The sequence below is a fragment of the Ochotona curzoniae genome, unplaced genomic scaffold (assembly GCF_017591425.1).
Source record: "Ochotona curzoniae isolate NIBS_2020 unplaced genomic scaffold, NIBS_Ocur_1.0 scaffold_4506, whole genome shotgun sequence".
Lineage (NCBI taxonomy): Eukaryota > Metazoa > Chordata > Mammalia > Lagomorpha > Ochotonidae > Ochotona > Ochotona curzoniae.
This window is the reverse complement of record NW_024467119.1, coordinates 4,768,569-4,794,859: the sequence shown is the minus strand read 5'-3', so window position 1 is coordinate 4,794,859 and position 26,291 is coordinate 4,768,569. Positions and strand designations below refer to the sequence as shown.

At 50.7% G+C, this 26,291-nt stretch overlaps 1 protein-coding gene across 2 annotated transcripts in view; it reads left to right on the top strand.

The window, feature by feature from the left end:
• SCFD2 (sec1 family domain containing 2) overlaps window positions 1-26,291 on the top strand; it is a 276,472-nt gene that overhangs the window by 150,102 nt on the left and 100,079 nt on the right. For both annotated transcript variants that reach the window (XM_040966516.1, XM_040966515.1), the window contains exon 5: window positions 1,037-1,286. In XM_040966516.1, coding sequence (XP_040822450.1) covers window positions 1,037-1,286 — 250 coding nt within the window. The remainder of the gene's footprint in view (window positions 1-1,036; window positions 1,287-26,291) is intronic.

The window sequence follows — 26,291 nt, the reverse complement described above, 5'->3', positions numbered from 1 at the left end:
GCTTTGATTCTGCCTGTGTAAAACAGTGCATGCCCTGCTCCCACCTCTCTCTCTCTCTCTCTCTCTCTCACACACACACGCACACACACATACACACACACACACACACACATCACACGCTAACCCTAACTCGCACCATCCCTCTCTTTCACACACACACCCTAACTCCCACCATCCCTCTCTTTCACATACACCCACTCTTACTCCCATCATCCCTCTCTTTCACACACCCCTAGTTCCCATCATCCCTCGCCGTTTCACACACACACACACACACACACACACACACACACACACACACACACACCCTAACTCCCATCGTGTTTTCTTGCTTTGCTTTTGCCCACAGGGCTTCCCTCTGTTCAATATACTGCAGTTGTGATCTGCTGCCTTCAGCGTTTCGGTTGTCTGTTCCCCCCGGGTAGACTCCTGCGCTCTGAGAGTGGGGATTTGTTGCAGCACCGTTGCCTCCTAGCCCGGCAGCAGTGCCTGGAGTGGAGCTGGCAGGCGCTCAGTGAGCACTTAGGGAAGAGTAATGTTAAGTTGCAGGTTGTGAGACTGGGGCTCCCAATTCGGAATTAAACACAAATTGTGGAGTTTTATACTTTAAGAGGGTCATCTTATGTTACAGGTGGACTGCAGTCGCCTGATTTAAGGTGGGGATTTCTCTATCTCCCATCTCAGGATTCGAGCTAGGGTGTTCTGGCTCCTTGGAGGCGGGCCAGGTGCTCCCGCAGTGAGGGGTGTCATCACCTTAAGGAAGTTCAAGATTCCCTATCAAATCGTGCTCAGGAATTTAGTGGAAAAGCTGAAGGTGGTTATACATTCCTTTCAGCTTCCACCTGAGAAGATCTTGAGCCCTCGGCAACATTGGCCAGTTTAGTTCATTATTCCAATAAGTTCCTGTTAGAACAGCATCCTGCCTGGTGCGGTGCTGGGCCTGCATCAGGCGGCGTGCACAGGTGTGCAGCCTGCACCTGTGCTAGGGACCTGCCCGTGTCGGGACCTTTCTTCATGCCTTCGCTCTTTGTTGCAGAGCCTTGGGGAGTCGGCGCCGGCTGCCGTGCTGGACCAGCTGCTGCCCCTGGTGAAGCCAGCCTCCCAGCGGAGCCACGATGACTACGGCCCCGAGGAGCTGCTCGTCCTCTTCACCTACGTCTACTCCGTCACGGGAGAGCAGGCCGCCGACGGGGCCCTGGAGGAGGCCGAGGAGCGGGTGAAGAAAGCTCTGGCCCAGGCCTTGTGTGAGGAGCCCGAGCTGTCCCCTTTGCTGCAGAAGATCACAGGTGAGTGTGCACCAGACGGCGCCGGCATCTGTGACATGGGAACAAGTGTCAGAGGTGAGGGTTGGCCAGATGGCCAGTGCCTTGGCACAGAAATAGGCGCCATAGGTGATTAGACAGCCAGGACCCCAGCATCCTTAATACAGGAACAAGTGTCAGAGGTGAGGTTGAAAGTATTTAAAATGTGTTACAGGCCTGGAGGGATTCATATCTTGACTTCTTATTTCTTTCATTTTCAATTTAAATGGCACTGTCTTGACTAATACGTGAAAATCCAGGTAAAGCAGGTTACATTCATAATTAAACACTAAACTACCTGGTGGTTTCACTTCCTGTACGAAACTGGTGTAACTCAAAGAGATACCTGTGTTTCTTAGTATCAGTTTCAGAATATAGTTTGCATTTTGTGTAAAGCCGATTTCCTTGGTCTGGATGAAACCTCTGAGAAACAAAAAGGTTTTAAGAGCAGCGAGTTTCCCCATGTGTGCCGAGTGTGTGCGTGTTTGGGTTGATGCTGGCCTCTGGAGGAGGGCTCCGCCCAGCACTGCGTGGATCCGCCAGCTGTTGCTCTGGTCCCTGTTGGGAGCTGTCAGCTCAGCATCCAATGCACCTGGGTTCCTCAGGCCCAGCTCTGACCTCTGCAGTTTTCCACAGAAATGAAGCTGTCCCTTGCTCAGCATAGAACTCATTTGCTAACTTCAGCTCTGCTAAAGAAAGGCTCCCGGCATCTGTTACCATTTCGTTAAGTGCAGTACTGAGTGAGGGTGAGTGTGTTTGCTTGGCCACAAGTGGCTGTTGCTGGGAACATTCATTGCGGTTTGCACAGTGCCAAGCACAGAGCTTTGTTTCAAAGTAAACCCAAACTCTCAGAGCATTTCCTTGGAAGTTGTTGAGATGCACAGTTTTAGAGACAGACAAGGACAGTGTGTTTCAGCTGGAGGTGTTTGGTTAGTTTTTCTGTGGACTTAGTGTATTGCTATTATTTTTGGAACTGGAGTCTTGCTGTAAGCGAATGTATTTAATATTCACCCAAGGTGTTTGCTGACCTAGTGTTGCATATATTTTCTATTATTAGTTTATTTATAGTCTCTCAGGGTATTGCATTTTCTTGCTCTCAAGACACTTTTGTACACTGTTTTTCATGGTAGGAAAATTTTTGTAGCCTTAGAGATGGAGGATTAAAAATAAAGGTTTTATGAAAGTCCTCATATATATGTATTTTATCCTTCCCTAGGCTTCATGAGGGTGGAGCGGATGTGTGACGGAACTCTGCCATGGGGGAGGGCACAGTGGGCACACATAGGCACACTCTCACCAGCCGTTGTAGACACCAGGCTTCATTCCTGAGGACAGACTTGATCTTGGCCACAGACACATGCCCCTGTGTGACCTGGGAGGAAGGCCGCTCTCTAGGGAGAGCCGGGGGAGAGAATATCTGTGCTGCAGTGGCCAGGGCGCAAACCAGCAGCATCCTCCAGGGGCCGTGGTGTCCCCGTCGTTTCAGACAGGATGGAGGGCTTGGGGCGTGCTGTGTCCCTTACCAGCTGCTTGGAGTGTCCTGCCAACAGGGCCAGCTAGGCCTGGGTATGACCCCGCCCCAGGGTCCCGTGCTCTCCCAGGGGATGGGCTCTGCTTCCTAATGGCCCCATGGCAGGGCATATTTTGTGCCTTGCATACATGTTATGGTCAGGAAAACAGAAAAACAAATTTGGGGAAAAGCAGCTATTCCTTGATGGGAGAATCGTGCTTCCTGTTGAGAGTTGGCCCACCCCTGGCTTTTCTGTGCTTGATGCACACGTCCAAGGTGCCGAGGTCACTCGGCTGCGCAGGAAGGGACCAGGACTTGGATACACAGCCAGGTCTCTACGTCTGCCACAGGCCCCTTTACCCTTTACCCGCATGCTCAGCCATCCCTCCGGATGCCTTCTGAAGGGAGGGCTGCTGTTCTGATGGAGCTGCTTGCTCGTGGCGCCCGTCCTGGCCTGTTCCCCACGGGCCACGTCATGATGAAGGATCAGAACGACTGTTCTTGCCCTCACCGTCTCCCGTTTGCCCCTTTATGGAACAGGAGTAGCTGACACATTGTGACGGCACAATGCTGTGACTTCAAGGATGTCTCTTGATGCTGCCCTGCACTTAAAATTTTGTGTTTCATTTCTTCTGCTATTCATGCAAGCTTCCCTTGACAGCTTCTCTCAGTTCCCTTATTCTTTTCTGGAATGCAGTCAGCGTAAGTAACTGGTTGGCAAAAACAAAATTAAAACGTAAGGATGGTCCATGCAGCTTGTTGCTTACCTTGTTTTCTGCTGAGACTCCGGGGGTGATTTCTGGGCTGGTGGGTGATGGCCCAGTCCTGTGTCTGCACGCGCCCTGGGTGGGCTTACCAGGTGTTGGAGCCGTACAGGAAGACCAGCGAGACGTAGTTATGCCAGTGAATGTTCTGCTTTCCTGGTCCTGCTGAGTTTCCATACACTGTGATAGATGCTCACAGGGCAGTCGTGGGAGAGGCAGAGGACAGCCATTTGAACTGTGTGTAGAGAACAAGATCAGAACTCTGTGTGGACCTTCTCTGTGAAGCTGGAATGTCGTCTGGCGGGGAGTGGCCCAGGAATCGCCTGCATCTGGCCGTGGAAAGGCTTGATCTGCAAGTCCTGGCCCCTCCGACTGCTGGTGGCATGACAGAGTGGGCAGCTCACCCGCCCTGTGCCTTGGTGGTGAACAGAACTGTACTGTGGACCACGCAGCATGTGGCTCAGAGTAAAGCAGTGTGGTATGTGAGAACAAATTTGGGGTGCTTGTTGTACTGTTAAAGTTGCCTTTCCGGGCCTGGCGGCATGGCCTAGCAGCCTAAGTCCTCGGCTTGAATGCACTGGGATCCCATATGGGCACCGGTTCTAATCCTGGCTGCTCAACTTCCCATCCAGCTCCCTGCTTGTGGCCTGGGAAAGCAGTCGAGGGACGGCACAATGCTTTGGGACCCTGCACCCATGTGGGAGACCTGGAGGAGGTTCCCGGCCCCTGGCTTTGGGCCTGCACAGCACCAGCCGTTTTGGTCACTTAGAGAGTGAATCATCGGACGGAAGATCTTCCTCTCTATCTCTCCTCCCCTCTATATATCTGACTTTGTAATAAAAATAAATAAATCTTTTTTAAAAAGTTGCATTTCCCCTCATTGCTGTGGTTGCCTTGGTGGCATCTTGTTGTCAGATCTGCTAGTGCTGCCTGATGCTTTTCACCTTGCGGAACATGCAGATGATGGAGTGAGTGAATAGGCACCCTGTCCTGGGGCTCTGGCCACTACAGCCCTGCCCACCTGGCTTGGGACTGAGATGAGGCAGCAGCTGGGTATACCTGGCACCTATAGAAACAGTTTGGCACAGTAAGGTATATTAGTCAGAAGCAAAGAAAAGCAACACTTTTGTGCTGTTTGGATTTATTTTTTCCTTTAGATTTTTCCACTTGTTTACCTGAAAGGCAGAGTTTCAGAGAGGGAGTAAAAGAGATATCTTCCATTTGCTGGTTCACTCCCTAAATGTCTGCCATGGCCAGGACTGGGCCATGCCAAAGCCAGAAGTCAAGAGCTGCTTCCAGGTCTCCAGAGACAGACAGTTCGCACCTGCTGGTTCTGTTCCTGAATACCTACAGCCGTGGGGGTGGGGCAAGGGCTGAAGCTGGGAGCCCAGGCTTCAGTCCAGGCCTCCTGTGGTGGGGGGCAGGGCCCCAGGTGCTGGAAGCATTTCTGCAGCCCCCCAGGGTCTGTGTTACCTGATCTAAGTCCGAAGCCAGACCTGAGTGTGGAAGCTGGCACACGCAGCTGGCACCCTAGCTAGGTTTAGCCTCTAGGCCAGATGCCTCCTCCCACCCCCGTTTTTACATACAAAAATGTTTTGGAGAAAATTTTTGTGGCTAAAACTTTTTGTTATTAGTCATTTATATTTTTTTCCCTGCATTTTTATCCTGTCTTCAAAGGCAAGCTCAATGAGGGGTGGACCCATTTGGATAGGTTGCATGTAAAGCTTGTAAATGAGTAATTCAAGGTAAAAAAAAAAATCTGTAATTCCAGATGAAAGCTGAGGATGGGTCCGGAAATGCAAGTATGTGTGTATTGAGGCCTTCCCATTGATAATTTAGGATTATCCACGATTGTTTCTGCATTGTACTTGGATGGATTTAATGAAAAAGTGCCAGATTTGTTTTTCTCAGCAAGAAATTCAGAGACAGGTAGGACTTTTTTCCCCAGGTCCTGAGTGTAGATTTGGTCACAAGGTGGACACGGCTGCTTGAGGCATCTTGGCTGAGCTTAGGCCAGAGGCAGGAAGGATGAAGGTAGGAGGTGTAGCCTACCAAGGGACATCCCTTCCATGGCTGGAACCCTGTGTCATGGCCGCCTGGGCTGAGATAGCCTGATGAGCGTCTGAGTCCTGCTAGGCACATGGATGTCATGAACGACATGAAGATTCCTTTAGAAGAAAGAAGAGTGGGTGTTGGCTAGAGAACTTGGCTTTGCTGTAATTATCATCACAGTCTTCTCTGAGAGAAGTCGGGAGGCAGGACAGTCTGCCAGCACGTGGTGGGCTGGCCAGCGTGCTTCCCTTTCAGCGCGCTGTGTGCTGACTCAGTGCCAAATGGAGAGAGCAAAAACGTGGCCAGCTTCTCCCTGCCAACTGAATGTGTCAGTGTGCCCCGCGCCCTTCTGACCCGTGGGCACGTGGGCCCCACCGGCCGTAGCCGAGGGTTGAGGCTCTGAGCACAGAGCTGTGAGCCGGGAGGACTCAGGTTCTGATCCTGGCTGCCCTATCACTGTGTGACGGTGTGGGGCCCTTTAACTCTGCTGGGTCCCAGCGCCTGCTGAAATAGAACGGGGATGAAACCCTAACCAAACTACAGAGCGAAAGCAGCCGTCATGCCGGCACAGGGCCTGGAGCACCAGTTTCTCTTTCGTCACTGTGGTGTAATCATTGTCATTGTCACGGTGCCACTGGTTGAAGGCGCCCTCAGAGACCCTTGCAGGCTGACACGGGGTCAGAACCAAGTGATGGCAGCCTTGTTGTTCCTGGTAACTGGCTCGTAAAACTAGACTGCTCAGAGCATTTTCAGGCATGGTATCTCCTCTGCAGACTGGCAGCTGGAGACACAGGGAGAGGTGAGGTGGGGGTGTTCCCTGCAGCCTGGGCTGGACAAGGCTGGGTCGGGCCGGAAGCTGGAAACCCCAGAGTGTTGTCCGTCTCCCTCGGGGGAGTTAGGAACCTGTCACTGCCTGCCAGGGTCTGCATCGGCAGTAAACTGGAGTCACGACCCCCAGCCTGGACTAGAACCAGGCGGGCCAAGGTGGGAGGCCATGTCTTCGCTGCTAAAGCAAGCACCTGCCTCCATTCTATCTCTGTCAGTTGACAAGATGAGCTAATTTTTTTTTATGGATTGCCGGAGTCCAGCTCCAGCTGAGTTCGGAACTCGCGAAGGGTGCGTGGATGAGGCGTAAAGAGGAAAGAAAGAGACAGACCACTAGGACTTCATGATCATAATGGACGACGCACAAAAGCTGTCCGCTTTATTTATACAAAATCAGTCAAATTCTGGCTCAGACTTTTTACGTCATGACCAAGTGGGTGTTTCTAAGGATAATTCTGCCATTAGTTTTACCTAGAAACAATAGAAGTTCCTGCTAACATTACCTAGAAGTTCCTGCTAGGATTCTTATCCTACAATTCAATCTTGTATCACAAAGAAAAGGGGAATCTAAAGAATGAGGAAAGAATGAAGGCCTAAATCTAGATCCCTTGATTAGCAAAGGTTCAATGGGGACAGAGGTTCAAGACAGTAGGAATGATAAAGGGCCCTATCTGCAAGACATTGACCTCCAAGCTCAGGCTGAGCAAAAGGTTAACCTCACAGTAGCAAATGCCAGGATGGATTAGAATTCTTCCGCAGGGTGGTCCAGTGTCCATGCAAAAGAAGGTGGAGTTGCATTCAGGTGGTTGTAGAGACATCCGCAGGGTGGGCCCTGCCAAACAGCGGGAAATTCCTTGCGGCCCTGCCTGCAATGGAACACTCTTCACCCCTTTATGTCCCCCACATCTACTGCACGGACCCCAACAATGGATAAGTCAGATATACAGAGAGGAGGAGAGACAGAGAGGAAGATCTTCTGTCTGATGATTCACTCCCCAAGTGACCACAATGGCAGGTGCTGCACCGATCCAGAGCCAGGAGCCAGGAGCTATTCTGGGCTTCCACGCAGGTGCAGGGTCCCAAGGCTTTGTGCCGTCCTTGACTGCTTTCCCAGGCCACAAGCAGGGAGCTGGATGGGAAGCAGGGCTGCCGGGATTAGAACTGGTGCCCATATGGGACCCCGGCGTGTTCAAGGCGAGGACTTCAGCTGCTCGCCCACCGTGCCGGGCCCAAGATGAGCTGATTTTGAGCCCATCAGCTTTAATGCCTTATAAATGTACCCCAAGCAATCTGAAATGATTCTTAGAAGTTGAATTCTCTTTCAGATAATTTATGCACACATATACTGCTCATTTCTCAAACGTGATTTGTTACAGAAGACAAAATTGTATCTAAATTCAAGAACATGGAAGTTACATTTTTCACTGGGTTTTATGTTTGGCATGGAAGTTCCTTCTGCCTAGTCAATCCGAGTGTTTCTGTGCACCCACAAGCTACAGTAACTGGGGTAACAGCAGCTGACAGGTGATGGAGGTAAGTGCAGTGAGAGCGGAGGATGCAGTGACCAATGGCCAGGGACATCCAGTGGGTCAGTAGGGGGTGGCGGGAACAATGTCAGGAGAAGGATACTGGTGTGTAAGCCTGTTATCCCACTCTCTCCATAAACCAGCATTCTAGACTTCAAGGGAGAGAAACGGCTAGAAAGCACCCTGCGAGTTGAACGTGAGTGTAGTTTCTACAGCAGCATGTGAGGGGAAGGGATTTGTGGGTGGAGAGGGTTTGGGCGGTGGGTGTACACTTCACCTTCGCCGCACAAGAGCCCCCGCCTTAGGAGTGGATGACGGGGTTGACTCCATGACTCAGTGGCAGCGTGGACGACCTCCAGAGGGATATACCCACACCCGCAGAGGCGGGAGCCTGGGACTGCACCCTCATGATGTGTCGCCACCCTGTCTGACTAGTCTGGTCTAGATGTCCTCGTGAGCTCGTGTAGGTTTTCTCCTCTAAGCAGATCTTGGAGACTCCATCCAGGCCAAAGTGAGTTAGCTCCAGAACTCCGTTGGGTGGTGACTGCCGAGCGAGGCTTAGGGTTTGTCTTCAGGAAGATGTTTCTGGAAGACGAAGGCAGCTAGTTGGACTGCCCTGTGTCGCAAGGCCCTCCTGTTACAGCAGTCGGACTGACCGCGTTCTAAGACTTTGCTAGAACTTGCAGGCTGATTTCTGTACAAAGGTCTGTGATTTCCTCTCAAATTTTGTGAAGAAGGCGTTTTCCTACCCATATGTGTAGTGGTGTCTCCTTTGCTATGTAATTTCCAAAGCAAGGCATGAAATACTAGGTAGGGACTGCTGTGTCCCTGACCGGAACCTCAGAGCCATGGCATAGCCCTGCACGTGACACTCGTGCACTTATCTTCATGACGGGCCAACAATTTCCAAATCATCCGCGACATCTCACAAGCTTTGATTTGAAAGGATTTTGCTCCCTCTGTTTTTGCTTCTCTGAAATTGCCCACGGGTCCATGGCCCTGTTCAAGATCAGCTGTTGTCTAACAAGTGAGAAAAGACAGGTCCGGTTTAGGAAGCACTATTCTCTTCTTAAATTTTATTTTATTGTGGGAACACTGAACACAAGAGCTACCCTTCTCGGAAGCCTGTTGAGCGTCCGGAACGGTCTTGCTCCCTGCGCCGGCTGTCAGACGGCTCATCCCCGGAGCTGTTCCTCTCACCCCGAAAGCTCTGGCTTCCTGGCCAGCACCTCCTGTTTCCCTTCTTGCCCACTGCAGGCAACTGTGAGTCTGCATTTAAAAACTGGATCAATTCATTTGAAAGGCAGTTACAGGGGTGGTAAGGGAGAGTGTGAGGGAAGAGGAAGAATAGCTTTCATCTGCTTCTTGGTTCTCCAAATGCATGCAACAGCCAAGTCCGGGTCAGGCCAAAGTCGGAGCCAGAAACTCCCTCCAGGCCTCCCATAGGAGGAGCCAGGAACTAAGACTTGGAGCCCTCCTCTGCTACCTCCATGGGAACGGGATTGGAGCAGGGGCAGGACCACCCACCCCCAGACACTGCATGTCATGAGTGCAGTTTAGCTCATTAGGCTATACTGTCTGCATGCAATTTGTCTTTGAGTCTGTGGATTTGTCCGTTTCAGGTATGTCATATAGTATGTGCCTTCCCACCACTTGTCTCACACACAGAAATGCCCTCCAGGGTTATCCATGCTGTCGCCTATTAAGACTGGATGATGCTCTGTGCCTTGAAGAGGTACCACAGTGCGTCCACCGCAGCAGTGTTCGCCAGAGCCGAGACGTGGACGCCACCTCAGCGTCCACTGATGGGCAAACGGAAAGTGCTCTTCGCTTAGTAAGGACTCTTCTTCTCACGTTCCTCAGGCGACTTCAGCAAGGACGATCCTCCCCCCGCCCACACACACGGGTGTACGGTCTGCTGGGTGCTGGAGAGCAGCTCCTGGCACCTGTGGAGCTGCTTTCCCGTGAAGAACAGGCATGCACTCACATCCCAGACAAAGCACACTCTGCAGACAGCAGTAAAACCTTTGTGCTGATGTGTTTACAGCAAAGTTCCTCTTCTGAAAAGATCAGGTAAACAGAGAGCCTATAAAAAACCGTCCTTGCTGTTGATGGCTGCCACTTCCTGCCCATTAGCACAAGCTCTGGGCCTTTGTTTATTATGCTGGAGGAGGTGTGTCTGTCACATAGAGCATTTTTCATCATGGCCAAGTGCTTTTCCCAGCCGTACAGTTAGTGGCCTGCCCTGATGTACTCCCCAAGGGGCCCATAACCAGGAATTCCAGGCGATCTCTCCTCTTCTTCCTTCCCTCTTTCCTGCATTCTCTCTTTACCTGCCAGTTTTCTCTCTGCAAGGTAGAAAATTTCAGAATCTGGGTTTCTGCGTATTTTGGCTCCTTGGGAGGTTATTCACATTTAATTAACAGGACAAAAAATTTAAAAAAACTTCTGAGGCCAGCATTGTGGCACAGTGAGCTTAGCTGCTGCCTGCCAAGGCTGCTCCTCTTCCGATCCAGTTCCCTGCTAACGCACCTGGAAAGGAGCCCAGTGCTTGGGCCCCTGCTGTCCATAGGGAAGGCCAGTGGACTGCCTGGCTCCTGCTTTGGCCATCTGCAGACCACTTTCCCTGCCTTTCAGATACATCAGTACATCTTTTGTTTTCCTTCTTCTTCTTCCCAAAGCATGTGCCTTGAGCCACCTCCTGGAGAGGCTCTGACAGATGTTGCCATGGTCAACATCTGGACACGTGATTCTGCCAGTCCACCCCCGCTCTGCGTGCTGCTCGCAGGGGAGGGCAGACCAACTCTAGCTCAGCACCCGGGGAGACTGCACGATCCCCGAGCACAGATGCAGGAAGGCTTCAGGGTGAAGATTGCCAATCGTAGGCCAGAGAACAGTTGCCTCCCTCTGGGCTCTCCTCTCTTCTGGCACGCCAGTGGTGAACACACCTTTGTGTCCAGTGCTAAAGATTTCTTGTTTCAGGGCTACAAAAGCAAACAGCTTTCAAGACTGTTGGTTCCCATTAAGGCTTACAGCACTTTGATATAATATGGGCTATTTCTTGTCTTGATTTCTAAGATTTCGGCTAGAGACGCTGATGAATAACATATGTATGTCCTAAATCACTCCCATGGGAAACTTTGGAGCTGTTAACATTTCATGTTGCTCCCTTCCATGGCAAGACATTAACCGCTGCATGTCCTCCTCAACAGCTATATCAAAAGGAGTTGGAAATGTTTGGGGCTCATTTCAAATACACGGAGGGAAGCCATTTAGAGTTGCCTGGTGAGGAAGGCAACTAACTAGTAAGGTAATTAAGTTAACGTTTTAAGGGATCATTATAGATCACTCTGCAGAACATTATTTTCTGTTTCACATCATGTAGCCAGTTGGTGTTGACTAGGATTCTGGAGTGTGTTTTTTGTATGCTGATATTTGTATAAGCATAAACGCTAAAACTTGCTGTCCAGTCTCTAGCATTTTTGTTGTCTGCATACAATACCAACAGCAATATATTCTTGTGCCATGTGATGACCTATCAGCCAGTTAGAGGCTCCATGTGCAGGTGTGGTGCCAGAAGATTTATCTCGTGTTTACTGGGTCTTGACTGCCTTAAGAGGTCCTGCGGAGTGAGTTACGCTTTCCAGCTTGTGCCTGCATGTGACGAAGTCATGTCACATTGCATTCCTCCGAGACGGCAGCGTGAGACTGAAACATGTGACCGTGTTTGTGTATGCAGTTGCATGTTATTTATGTGTGAGGTTAGCTGTCGTTCCCTCTCAGCAACTGCGTGTTACATTCGTAAGCATTTCCCAGTCAGGGAGGAGAAGAAAGGGAATGCATGGGATGTGGGTGGTTTCCTCCAACATGTAGGAAGGGACCAAGTAGGAGGGATGATGTGATGTAGCTGGCAGAGCACAGGAGGCTGGCAGCCAGAAACGTGGCAGGCAGAATGGAGTTGCTTAGCCCCTGCCATTCAGGTCTTGGGCAAGGCTCACATCCTCTCCTCTTCTTTTCTTTTTTTAAAGATTTATTTATTTTTATTGAAAATTTAGATATATAGAGAGGAGGAAAAACAGAAAGAAACATCTTCCTTTTGATGATTCACTTCCCAAGTGACCACAATGGCCGATTCAAAGCCAGGAGCCAGGAGCTCTTCTGGGTCTCCCACATGGGTGCGGGGTCCCAAGGCTTTGGGCCGTCCTCAACTGCTTTCCCAGGCCACAAGCAGGGAGCTGAAGGGGAAGTGGAGCTGCTGGGATTAAAACCAGCACCCATATAGGATCCCAGTGCATTCAAGGTGAGAACTTTAGCTGCTAGACCATGGCGCTGGGACCTTCATATTGTCTATGCTTCTGAGCTGGCTGGGCACAGGCCTCCTGTGCTGGTTACTTCTCTGATAACCCACCCCTGCCGGCTGCTGCCCTGCACCATTGTCCCGGGAGAAGTCAGCCTCCCGCAGCCCCTGGCTGTTGTCTGTCTCCTGACACGAGGGCCCTGGCCCTTTCTCCCATCCCTGGGTTTTTCATTCAAGCTGTGTGGTTAGGAGAGCTATGGAGGCTCCAACACCACAGCTCAGACTCTCTCTGTCTTCTAAGTATCTCTTCCTTTTAGGCACTGCCTCCTGTCTTCCATCCCGACCATCTCTAGGTGACCTCCCAGCCCTCCCTGCCACTCCTGGTGTATATCATTCCAAATAACAAGCCATGGGACAAGGGGCCAGGGGGTGGGGTCCCCTTTGGCCAGACTAAGCTGCGTCTGCACCTCATGAGCATGGAGGGGAGGAAGGCTGGTGTACTTAGTAATGTGACTGCCCTACTGCTACGTGATTCCACAAACGAATGTATAAACCTAGGTAGGTGTACCATAACAACATTCATTAATAAGCCAGTTCTCTGTGTTAAGAAATATGTAGGGCCTGGCATGGCAGCCTAGCGGCTAAAGTCCTTGCCTTGAACGCGTCTGGATCCCATATGGGCGCTGGTTCTAATCCCAGGAGCTCCACTTCCCATCCAGCTCCCTGCTTGTGGCCTGGGAAAGAAGTTGAGGACGGCCCAAAGCCTTGGGACCCTGCACCTGCATGGGAGACCTGGAGGAGGTTCCAGGCTCCTGGCTCTGGATCAGTGCAGCACCGGCCATTGTGGTCACTTTGGGAGTGAATCAGGACGGGAGATCTTCCTGTCTGTCTCTCCTCCCTCTGTATATCTACCTTTCCAATAAAAATAAATCTTTAAAAAAAATATGTAACTGATTTTGCTATTTTACATGCTACACCTGAGTAGTTATGTAAAGTTTAAGTCTTGAGACTCCCTAAACACACCCATGTGAAATGTTCAGAAGTGTTTTACAAAAACAGCAGCTGTTGACTAAAATAATTCTTGGAATTGAAGCTGCTTCCACCATCTTGTCGTGTGATTGCCCTCCAACCTCAGCTCATGGTAATTGCCCAGCCATGTATGGCTGGGTAATTGTATATAATTTTGTGAACAGAAAGATCTAGAAGGCCAGGGGAGGGCCTTGGGATTGATTGCTTAAAATATTTATAATTGGATCTTTTTCTCCTGATTACAGAGTCTTGTTCATTTTAGAGTACTTTAGAGCTCCTTTTACTCAAGAAATGCAGAGCAAGTTTAAAACTTGCCCTTGCATCCGGAACCCAGTGAAGACTGCTCCTCCGATTCAGGCCGCTGTGGATTCTGTGGCTGAAGGAGCAAGGGGTTCAGTGCTGGTCACTAGGGCCCTAGTGGGTGGGGCGAAGGCACGGGTGGGCATGTCAGCAGGAAGTTCCTCACATTTAGTGGGAGTGGTTGCCAAGTTCCAGTTCCAGGGCCTGGAGCCAGTGCCTGTCAAGGAGCGCATTGCCCTTGGTGGAGTGTGTGCATCCCCCAAACTTAAGGTCCTGATGAAGAGGACAGATTTTTAGGTAGGGTCATTTAAAATGGCAAGAAACAGAGAGGAATGACAGGCTCTAGGCGTTGGCTTAACCTCACAGTGTGAACGTGGAAGATGCTCTTTTTTCAGGCCCAGGAGGAAAGTGCGTGTATGTGACGTAGCAATGTGATTTGTCCATTGTGGGGTTTCAGTTGTCAGTGGGGACCACCGTGGAATCCCCATGGAAGCCTGACCCCCTCTGCCTTTGGGGCCTTAGCACCTGGACTGAATTGGTGCCGGGCAGAATGGTAATTTTCATTCGAGTGTTTATAAAATGAAGCCGCTCTTTCTCTTTTCTTTCTTTAAACACAAGACATATGCCTGCACCTCTTGAGCTCTTGGCAGCCTCATGGCGAGTTCACTGGAACAGGATACCTATAATGGTGCAGCGTTCATGAACAACTTACATCTTCTCCAATGCAAAGCCGTGGAAGGTTTTCATTTTAGAAGCTGTGGTTTCATGCAAACCTTACTGTAAGATGACCAGGCTTTCCATTTCCTTGTTTTTGTTGCTGTGTTTGAGACAATTAACTCTGAACTGCTCTTTTCATTCAGAGGTAGGAGTTGGCATTTCATGTCCGTACAAATCACCACCTGGCAAGGAATTTAGTCTTTGACCGAGAAATGTTCTTTGTAGTTGAGATCTGACTGGATGCTGCGAATTCTGTGCAAGACAGCACAGCGTCTAGTTTGTAGTGTGTTACTTGTCTCTTTGGTGAGAGAAAAGCAGGGCACCTGTGTCCATCTGCTGAAGTTAGTGGAGACTGCCTTGAGGTTGGTTCCTAGCAGCCTGTGTTAGGCATCAGTTTTATTCTGTAGCCATGTCTTTCTTACCTCCCTTCGTCCCCTCCTCACCAACCCGGGCACTCCTCCTCCCCTCCCATCTCTCGGAACAGTCAGGAAGACAGGCACATGCCAGACCTTACGAAGGATGGCTAGGGGTTTGCACTGTGTCCCGTCTTGGCCTGTTTGCTCCTGAGAGGAGTGCCAGCCTTTTATTTCTGTGATCACGGCTGTTGGGCAGTGCGGGGCTGTCAGAGCTTCAGCCCTTCTCGGTCTTGGGACAGGGAGTGGCAGCCCTGGCTGTCTGAGCGGCTCTGTGCAGACTTTAGGAGCAAAGCATCCCATTCTTAATGAATTTCTTCTTATTACCATTGCAGTTCTCTCTCCCAAGCCCATTTATGCCTACATGTGTGTTAACTGATTCAACATGTGAAAATACAACATGGAAGAAAATTTTGGGAACATGCATATTTGTAGTTTTCTTTTTTTTTTAGGACATGACTCTTACTTTGCAGTTTTGACCCTGGGGAAAAAAATTAGCATTTTGCTTAAAATAATAGAACAGCAAAACTACACATGATCAGGCTCAACAAGAGTCTGGGTCTTGACTCTCCAGGGTAGGGAGGAGCTAGAAACTGTTACCGAGCTCCACCCACCCCTCGCGCTCGGCCCGCTGCCAGCCTCCACAGTGCTTGCTCAGCAGGGAAGGGGTCACTGCTCACACCTGCCCAGAGCTGCGTCCTGCTCTGGTCCTGTTGTCCTCATCACAGGTCCTCCTGGAGAAGTCGTAGATCATGCTGCCCCCAGACCTGGCACACACTGCTCCTTCCATGTCCCTAGCCCAGCACTGTCAGCCCGCAGGGCTCCCGTGCCAGCCCCTGGGCCTGCATTCCAGACTGGACAGCTCATAAGTATCTGGGAGGCTCTGGTTAGTGTCTGCCTCCCCTCCTGACCCCACACTCAACTATTGCTGTGTCCCCAGTCGTGTTTGGAGGCGTGGTAAAGGCCCTTGGTTTAGTAATTCTTGAATGAAGGAAGGCACAAGAGGAAAGCTATAACGTGGTCCCGGTGCTTGCCCAGAAAAGACAGTGGGATGGTCTGGAGTGGACACAGAGGATGCGGGAGGAGAGCCTGCTGCGTCAAGGGAGTGATGGCTGCCAGGGAGAAGCAGAGTCTGCCAGCTCCAAGTACAGGGAGGAACAATTTCACACCGCAGCAAGCAGCAGTGCCAGCCGCTGTGTGTGTTCCCGTGTTTATGTGACCACATTCTCAGTTCTGGAAGTCCCTTGGTCACACTGGCAGGATTTTTTTTTTCTTTTCCCATTTCTGCTTCATGTTTGCATCTTTCCCGTATTTCTGCCCAGGCACCCTGTGCTCTGTTTGACGATGCCCTGGGATGGAGAACATTCTAGCATGTCTTGAACCCTGATGTCCTTTGCTGGTTTTTCTGCCTCTGACAAGGTCGGTGAGGAGACGGGCCGAGAGCGTCAGCTCTGGAGGGAGCTCTCTGTACTGAGGTGGGGTTCCTGGGAGCCCTGCCTTCCTGCAGGGGGCACACCCCACAGCTGTGCTCTGTGCTTGGAGGGCAGTCCTGTGGCCTAGTGTGAGACGTGAGGCAGGAAGCACCGTGGGTGCACTGTGCGGTTTCCAAGTGGCATGATGCAGCCTCGCGTGCCTGGGCCTCACCAAGCTGCCGTTGTTTGACCAGTGTTCCCTCCTGTGGGCCTTGGGCTAGCTCCCTGGAGGAGAGACTGCCATGTGCCGTGTGTCCAGGCACGAGGGTACGGGATGTGTGTGTGACCCTGGGGCTGTCTTCCCAGGGGGTGCCCCCTCTTGCTGCTACTCGGAGCCCTTGCTTTCAGTTCAGACTCTGGGTTTCTCGAGCTGCCACCTGCTGCCTGCACCTGTGGCCCTGCTCCGTGTCTAGCTGCAGTCTCTCAAGAACTTTTCCTCTGAGACCTCTGCTACCTTCCCTCATCCTCTCAAACCCTCACACCATAGGGTTCTTCTCCCCGGAAGCGTTTCTAGGGGCAATGTCTGCCACGCCTGCCCCTTGTCTTGGTCAAGGCCATCCTAGCCTTCACCAGTTGGTCATGCAGTGAGCTTACCTAATGTGGTGTACACGTTGTGGATGGACAGCTTGGTGTAAGAGTGCTGGTGGGAGGATTTGGCCCCGCCCCAGTGGCTCATTGATGTGCCCAGGTGTGAGTGTTTGTCCAGGTTGGGCTCAGTCACACGAGAGCTCAGCTGCCTGTAGCTGCCTGTGCTAAGTGGGAAGCAGCAGGACACTGGTGAGGGGACAGGGCTGAGGAGACTGTGGGAGCAGGAGGGGTGGTCATTTCACCCTGTGATCTGCACACGGATCCCTACAGTGGACACATGAGACTGTGCCCTTGTCATTCCCTTGCAATGCCATGAGGAGAGCCCTCTCCTCAGGGTTTAAGTAATTTTAATCTGTCTCTGGAGCAAATCATTTTTCTAACTGTGCTATATTTTAATACCCTTTGGTATACCTGAAATACATTTGCTGACACCCCCCATTTTGTCTGAAAAGCTCCCATCCAGTCTCTGATTGCATCAGTCAGGTGCAGGTCTTTGGCCTAGCGCCTCAGGGGCCGAGTCCCAGCTACATCACTTCCGGTGCAGCTCCCTCGGATGCAGCCCTGGGGGGCAGCGGGTGATGGCTCAGGTCGTTGGGTTCTTGCCGACCCCACGGAAGGTTTGGATTGAAGTCTTAGCCTTTTCTTTGGCCTGGCCTGGCTGCTTCAGGCATCTGGGGAGTGAACCAGCGGAGATTTACTTCTGCCTCTTTCTGCTTCTCAAACGCTAACAAAGAAGGAAAAGTTAAGATGTCTCCCACACGTCACTGGTTTCTTGTTTCCTCACTTGCCTTCTAGGCCCCAGGGGACTGCTGTGCCCCCGTGTTGGTGGCAGTCCCAGGTCTCTTACGCCCACTGCCCTGCATGGGTGCAGTTGGCACCTGTGCATCCTTCCTTCCTGAGTGTCTTGCGTGAGTTACCTAACCTCTCTTCTCCACAGCAGGATGTGGCAGTACCCACCCTTCTCAAGGGATTGTGGCCTCTGGTACCAGCTATATCTGTTTTTAATGAGCTTAAATTTTAATGAGCTTAAGGGTGGTGAATGGCTTCTTTCTCAGCTCTGCCTCCTATCTTTCCTGTAAAGTTACGGTGTTGGATGAAGAAGCACTCGCTGGGAGCTTTTCATACTGCCCTTCGCCCTTCTCTTTAGATGTGGCTGAGCCCAGTGCCGGCTGACTGTGGCTCATCTGTTGGGTCTAGAACCGGTTCTGCGATGTTAGGTGGATGAGGGAGACATCTGACAGTGACCATTGTTGCCTGTAAACTCCTGCTTCTTTAAACTGTGCATGTGACTAGAGAACGTTTCCCCCATTCCTGAGAATCTAAACATCCTAACAACTTGTCATGCTGCTGATGGCTCCAGTATCATGTTCTTGCAGACCAGCTTGTCCATCCGGGAATGGGCTCTCATTTTTCCTTCCCACAAACGTGTTTGGAACGGAAATGGTTTCCTTTAACTTTATGAGAGAAAGACGCTCACATCCCACACTGCTGAGATGCGGCTCCCCCCGTCTGCTGCTGCCTGCAGAGGCTTTCCCTGGGCGTGGTGGTGATTATGTGACCTCCAGCAAGGCAGGTTTCCTTCTTAGATGTGGTACACTTGACCATGGGGAGAGAGGGGTGGCTTGTCTTTCCCAAAAACTTGGTCCTGTGTGCCTAGCACGCCAGCCAGAACTGACAGGGGCTGATAATTACTGTACACCAAAACTGCCTGGCACAGCACCAAAACCATCTGATAGGCTGGTCTAGCTCAAGAGACTGGTTATCTCAACAGTAAAGCGTTATACCAGGCCCTCTGAAGAGACAAAGCCATGTGCCAAAGCGTTTCCTTCTCGTGGGCCCATCCCTGCGACACACACAGTCCTCGGACCCCGCCACCTGTGTGGGGATTCCTGGACGATTGCCAGCACAGAGATAGTACAGAAGTCAGTGAATGCCTGTCTGCCCAGAGTGTTTGCTCTCCCATGGACCGCCGTCAGGCATGTGGCTTTGCAGGCCCAGGCAACTCTGTGTTACTGGGATGGTGCAGTGTGTCCAGATCGCCATTGCCTAGGCATGGGAAGGGGCTCTCATCCCACTGCAGGTACCCAGGACTGCACCATGTTTCTAGAACATCCAGTGGTGGTCACCCTCCTGCAGGGGCTGCAGTCTTCCCCTTTTTGGATTTCTCTAGTTTGGCACCAGTGTTGGTGAGGCAGGAGACAGAAAACATGGAAAGGACCTTCACTGCTGTGCAGGTTAGCACAATTTCTTTATTGGAAAGGCAGATGTACAGAGAGAAGGAGAGATACGGAGAGAAAGATCTTCTGTTTGTTGGTTTACTCCCCAAATGACTGGAGTTGAGCTCATCTAAAGCCAGGAGCCAGGAGCTGCTTCTGTGTCTCCACTTAGGTGCAGGGTCCCAAGGACTCTGGCCATCCTCCACTGCTTCTTCAGCTCATAAGCAGGGAGCTAGACAGAAGTGGAGCAGCCAGGATATGAACCAACACTGCATGGATGCTAGTGCTTGCAGTTGGAAGATTAGCCTGTTGAGCCACCGTGCCAGGCCCACTGGGTTAGTACTCCTGATTGACATCTGCAGGACATCATTTTGCTGGGACACAGCTCGCAGGCGGCTCTGCCAGGCCTTCACAGCACCCCTTGTTTTGTGAACTTGGAAGGAGCTGCCACGGCAGCGTCACCCTGCTTTGGTAAGGGCCCCCATCCTCCTGCATGTGACCAGCAGCCCCGGCCACCTCCTGTAGCTTCCATAGAGCTTGTGGTCACTTTCCGTGGTGGTTGGACCTGGGCCATGCAGGGGCTGCTCCCTGCCCACAGCTGGGCTCCTCAGAGGGATCATAGGAACTGAAGCATGAAAGGAACTGCTGGAGCCAGCTGTGCTGCCCGCCCTTGGTCTCACCCTCACCCTCCTGTGATGCCCAGGTGCCCCAGCTCCTGCATGCCCATCCCTGCAGGCTTTGCCTCCCCGCTCCCTGGTGGCGAGCGAGAGCCTGCAAGGAGCAGCTGCGGATTGACTTGGACAGGGTTGCCTGGTCACTGTCCCTGTGCTGGAAGCAGGAACTCGAGGTCCCTACAGTTTCAGTGTCCTAGGGGCCTGTAAAGGAAGTTCCGGAGCACAGGATGTGGCACCTCGGGGCTGCCACATGAGCACCTGTCAGAGGCGTGGAGCCACCACTGAGCACGAGGATTCAGGACCGTTTGGCTGCAAGAAGAGTCAGTATGGGCGGTTTGGGAATATTAAGTGTGTACCAAGTGTGTATGACAGCCTGCAGTCTCTCTGTTTCCATGAAATGTGGGGTTTTATTGTGATTTTGTGATTGGATACCTTGGCACTGTAAGCCAGCGCTCCCTTGGGGGACTTTAAACCTAAGTGACCTTATAAAGTTTCAACACATTTCCTTTCTTCTCATTGAGCAAAACATCCTCGTGGCCTCAGCTGGCTTTGACCGTTTGCAGCCTGACATTGTCCTTCTCTCTGAGTGCAGACTGGGACAGGGCCCTCTGGGGCTCACCACCCATCTTGAGTTGAGAACACATGCTCTCTGCCTCCAGGAAAGTCTGAGTTATTTCTTTTTTTTTTTTTATTGTTGCTTACATTATATTATGTAGTACAGTTTTATAGGCGCTGGGGATCCCCCCCACCCCTCCCATACCCCTCCCCCCATGGTGGATTCCTCCACCTTGTTGCATAACCATAGTTCAAGTTCAGTTGAGATTCATTGCTTGCAAACACATGCCTAGCATAAAGTTCAGTGTCTTATTGTCCAGATAAGTTCAGTGGCCTCTTGGGGAGACCTTCTATGGTCTGAAGATAGGTCTAACAGAGTAAAGATCCAGTCAGTTAAAAGCTCCAACAAGGCCTCAGTATCATTATACAACATTATGGAATTAATTGACATAGTATTGGGTAAACTATATGTTAAAAATAATGCAAGTTCCATTCTTCGAAACATCTGGGTTGAGACAGTATCAATGACAGGTTCGGAAAATAACAAACAACCAAACAAAAAATTACAGGTTAAATCAAGGCAAACATGTGGTATCTAATCTTTTGGGATTCGCTCATTTCCCTTAGCATTATAGTTTCCAGTTGTGCCCATTTAGCCACAAAGAACTGCATTTTGTTTTTTTTAATAGCTGAGTAGTATTCCATGGAGTAGATGAACCAAAGCTTTCTTATCCAATCTTCTGCTGATGGGCATTTCGGTTGCTTCCATGTTTTCGCAATTACTGATTGTGCTGCAATGAACATGGGGATGCATGTTGGTTTGTCGTAAAACAGGTGTTTTGGATATATTCCTAGGAGTGCTATTGCTGGGTCAAAGTCTGAGTTATTTCTGCAGGTGCCACCCCGGTGCAGGACTGGGTGCTCCAAGATGACCCCAGTTCTCTGTTGATGTATCCTAGGGGTCTGCACATGGTGTGGCATGTGTCTAGTCTTCGCTTTCTCATCTTCAAAACAGATGTGGTAGTGGGAGCAAGCTCCCAGCACACCGCCTGGCAGTGGCACTGTGAGTCGGTGGGTAAGCAAGCCTGCATGGTAGGGCAGGGGATGAGGGGGTGTGGAGCAGGGGGCTGTGTCGTGCATGAGGGACTGGAGTCCCTGGGAGTCTATTGAAGAGCGTGATTTGTTTCTTGTTTCCCCAAACTTTCCAGAGATAATATTGGTAAATAAAACTGACTGCCTGGAGTTGGCGTGGTTGTTGCAGTGGGTTAAGCTGCTGCCTGTGATGCCAACATCCCATGTGGCCTCTGGTTTGAGTCCCAGCCTCTCCACTTCCAGCCCAGCTCCCTGCTGTTGAGTCTAGGACAGCAGCAGAGGATGACCCAAGTGTTTGGGGCCCTGCTACCCTCTCCCTCCCACAGGAGAACAGGAGTCCCAAAGACCTGGGCCGTCCTCCACTGCTTTCCCAGCTAGAATACGAACCAGTGTCCATATGGGATCCTGGCCCCCAGGTGGAGGATTAGCCGGCTGTGCCTCTATACTAGCCCCCAAAGCATTTTCTAAACATGTTTCTCCCTAATGGAAATATTCTGATTGGCTCTTTTTGTGGTCACGTCTCCTTGACCAAGAAAGCCACTTTCTCTGTCCCAGGGGTAAGGACCCTTAATTTCGGCCATGTAGTAACAAAATTGCCAGCTTAGCAGTTAGCCTGCTATGGAGGTAGTCAGTTTTGAGTGCTGTCTGCAGTTGCACTGGAAGGTCTAGACCTTCTTTAATTTTGTATGGCCCGAGAGCTAGACATTCCCCTGCTGCTGCTCCAAGCAGTTCCCGTAGGCGCTGAAAAGAAATGCAGGCACGCAGCAGGCTGGTGTGGCTCACGCTGAACTCCAGGGGCCCATTGTGTCATCGTTGTCTCTGGCTCATTGAGCACTAAGCAGAAGTGGGCTCTGGGGGCACTGTGGCAGTGATCGGGAACAGCCATGCTCTTAGTGTGTCTTGGAGCAGGTTTCCGTCTCAGTCCTGTCTGTGTACGTCCCATGCCACAGGGCACCTGAGAATGTCCTAATGCCCAGTTTAGTGGGGTGGCATGGAGTAATTGAAAGTGAGCCCCCATGTCGGTTCTAATCCCAGCAGCTCCACTTCCCATTCAACTCCTTGCTTGTGGCCTGGAAAAGCAGTCGAGGACGGCCCAAAGCCTTGGGACCCTGCACCTGTGTGGGAGACCCAGAAGAGGTTCCAGGCTCCTGGCTTTGGATCGACACAGCTCCGGCTGTTGCAGCTGCTTGGGGAGTGAATTACTGGATGAAAGATCTTCCTCTCTGTCTCTCCTCCTCTTTGTATATCTGACTTCCAATAAAAATAAAATATATCTTTAAAAAGAAAGAAAGAAAGTGAGCGCACGGTGCTCTTTCTTTGTGGGTTGGGGATTGGTCTGAAAGTCTGATACTACCCGGAAGCCCATGCATTACAGGCCTGAAGTTCTCAGAGTTAGAAGAGGGTGCTGATACTAAGAGGGTAGACACCCATTCCAGTCGTGCTGTTCCCAGAGCTGAGCCCCATGGGTGCTCTGCCGCCTAGGACACTGGAGATGCGTCCCTCTGAGGTGGCCCTGGCCGGGCTCTTCCTGCCTCTTGGTCTGCATGGGCTTTGTGTATCTGCCCCGCTTGCCACACAGCACACCAGAGGCACCACCTCGTGCTGGACTGGAACCTGCAAAACTGCACTGTGCAACCCCTTTCTCTTTATGAAGTGAGTTCCCTCTGGTATTTTTGTTCAGTCCTGAAAGTTGAATAACAGTGGGAATTTTGGCTTTCAGAAAATAAAAATTCTGAGATTTCTTCTAGGAATAGGTCATTGTTAGCAGTTTCCACCACCACCCTGAGAAACAGACACGGCTGATTTCTGTTCTCTTGCTATGTGAAGGCACCCTTCACGTAGGGTGCTGTGGGATTTGGGTATTTGAAACCCGGAGGAAGCGGGCGCTCAGCTGGAGACTAACTTCTGCCTGTGCGTTGGAGTGCCTGGGTTTGAGTCCCAGCTGAGCCGTGGCCTCCGGGGTACTGCCAGTGTAGCCCATGTGAGGACGTGGTGCTGGTCCACGTAGCCACGGGGCAAAGCCACCCAGGAAACACTACTGGAAACTGGGAAGGAGGTTTAGGAAATTAGAACCAGAAGTACCAGAAAAAAGGTGGATGCAAGCTGGACAGATTAGAACGAAGCATGTCTTCTACCACGTAATCGGAACTGGACCATTTCTGCAGTGTTTTATGTCCATTCTGCAGCAGGCATGCCATGGCTGGATGTTTTGGAATGCCAGTGTCTACAGACTCACTGAGGAAAATTGTATCAATTTCTGCTAACTGTAGACAAATGTGTCATGCAGAATAAGTAAACAAAAACTTGCAATCCTAAAGTGGAAAGAACTGTTACACTGGTAGCAGTTATCATTGACAAAGTGAAAGATTAGCGCATCAATGTGACTGCTCTTTGGTCTCAGGTTCCTCCCGCCGCGTCCCCAGTGTCAGCGTGTGTTCAGTCTCAGGGCAGATAACTCCGATGAGAAGACAGTCCTCCCTGGCTCTCTTGGGATCCTCAGGGTGATTTATGGTCTGTCTCTGTCTGACAGTTACTCCTTCTGTGTGCGAGGGATCAAGCTGATGGCCAGTTGTATTCCCCTGTCCCTGCCTGTGGATTCATGGGCCTCATTGAGGACATTAGGAAACAGGAAGTTCTCAATACAGTGTTTTTTTTTTTTTTTTTTAATTTAAAGATACTTAGTCCTAAACCATCATCTTGGAGATCATCATATCATGGTCTTGCAGTTTTTCTTTAACTAATAGACTCTCAAGTCTCCTAAATAGACCATTGTCTTTTTGTACTTGGTGTGAGCAGTTTATTTGCTTTAACTTTAATTAGCTCAGCCCGTAATCTTTATGTTTTACTTTTGTTTGTACAGGCTGTTTGTATTTGTTATTATTGAATTGTTTGGATATAGGTCTGCCACTTATTCCTCACTAAAGAATACTGGAGCCATCAACATGACGTGGTAGGCTACACCTCTGCCTTTGATGCCAGCATCCCATACGGATGCCAGTTCATGTCCCACCTGTGCCACTTTGTGTATAGTTGCAGGCTTTTAGCCTGGGAAAGCAGCAGAGGCTGGCTCAAGTCCTTGGGTGCCTGCAGCTATGTGAAAGACCTGGAAGAAACTCCTGGCTTCAGATTGGCCCCATCCAGCTGTTGCGCCCGCTTGGGGCATAAACCAGAGGATGGGCGATCTCTGTTTCTCCTTTTCTCTGTAATTTTGCTTTGAAATAAAGATAAACTAAAACTTTTTAAAGTGAATAATCTGGGCCTAACACAATGGCTCAGTGGTTAAATCCTCACCTTGTGAGTGCTGGGATCCCATATAAATGCTGGTTCATGTCCCGGTTGCTCCACTTTCCATCCAGCTCCCTGCTTATGGCCTCGGAAAACAGTCGAGTCCCAATGCGTTGAGGCCCTGCACCTCTCTGGGGGAGATCTGGAAGAAGCTCCTGGCTCCTGGCTTCAGACTGACTCAGCTCCAGCTGTTATGACCGTTAGAGGAGTGAACCAGCGGATGGAAGATATTTCTTTTTTTTTTTTTTTTTTATTTTATTTTTTCATTGGAAAGGCGGATATACAGAGAGGAGGAGAGACAGAGAGGAAGATCTTCCGTCCGATGATTCACTCCCCAAGTGAGGGCAACGGGCCGATACTATGCCGATCCGAAGCCAGGAGCCTCTTCCGGGTCTCCCACGCGGGTGCAGGTTCCCAAAGCTTTGGGCTGTCCTCGACTGCTTTCCCGGGCCACAGGCAGGGAGCTGGAAGGGAAGCGGGGCTGCCGGGATTAGAACCGGCGCCCATATGGGATCCCGGGCGTGCAAGGCGAGGACCTTTAACCACTTGCGCCACCGCACCGGGCCGGAAGATATTTCTGTCTCTCATTTCCATAAATCTGATTTGCCTTTCTAACAACAGCCAAATCTTATTAAAAGTGGATAATGTATTACATTTACTGCAATGTTTATAATTTCTGATGTTTTTCTTTATTTCTAAAGTTGTAAGTGTCTTTCTGATATCATGTCCCTTTATCCTGAGAGCTTCCTTTAGTTTTAAAACAGGTCTCCTCAGTGCGTGCCGAATGTAGTTTTTGGTGTGTTGTAAGTTAATTCATTTAATCTCCATGACAGGCCCATGAGATGGTGCAGCTATCATCCCGTAGCTAACTGATGAGGAAGTTGAGAGACAGAGAGTTGACATTGTTGGCCTGGCTGCTAGGTGGTGGAGCCAGGAGCCATGCCCCAGAGCAGTGCCAGTCACTGCCCTAAGTGGCTGCTCATGCAGCATGGCCCTAAACCAAAAGGAAAAGCGGGCATAGCAAGGTGCTCCTGAAAGGCAGTCAGCACAGCTGTCTGGCCTTCCCACGTTGACTGGCATTGCTGCTGGACTTGAGGACGCCTCAAGCTGGCCTCTCATATCTGGGTCGTGCTGTTTCTCTGAAGATTCCAGAGCGCCTCTCCGTGGGCTGTGGTGTGGGAATCTACGATCTGGCCATGGCATGTGCTCGCTGCCAGCGCAGTGTCACTCCCTCTCAGCCGTGTGAGCGATGCCATTGGAAAATAAATTACATGTGCATGTCTGTGTGCAAACTTTTATGTATTTATCAGAGGTGTGTGTTTAGTAGAAGCAGTATACTAAATATACCTGCCATTCGAATCTGACCTGTCAGGTTTTTTCCTTAGCCTGGCCTGATCCCACAGCGAGAGCCCTGGCTCCCAGCAGTGTCAGTGTATTTACTGTTTGCCTGGCCACAGAGCATACAGATAAGAGTGACTGCAGAATTTCTGCACTCATGCCATTAGAGACCTGCGACAAACAGTTCGACTGACTTGTGAGGTCTGTTTTTCCTGGATTGAGGCCTCTGTGAACTCGAGGTTTTAGCTCTGCATCCATTGTATATTTGCAAGCATTGTATTTGTCTTATGACTTTACTTAGGTGTTTTACCACTGAAGTTTTCGTTTAGATAGATAC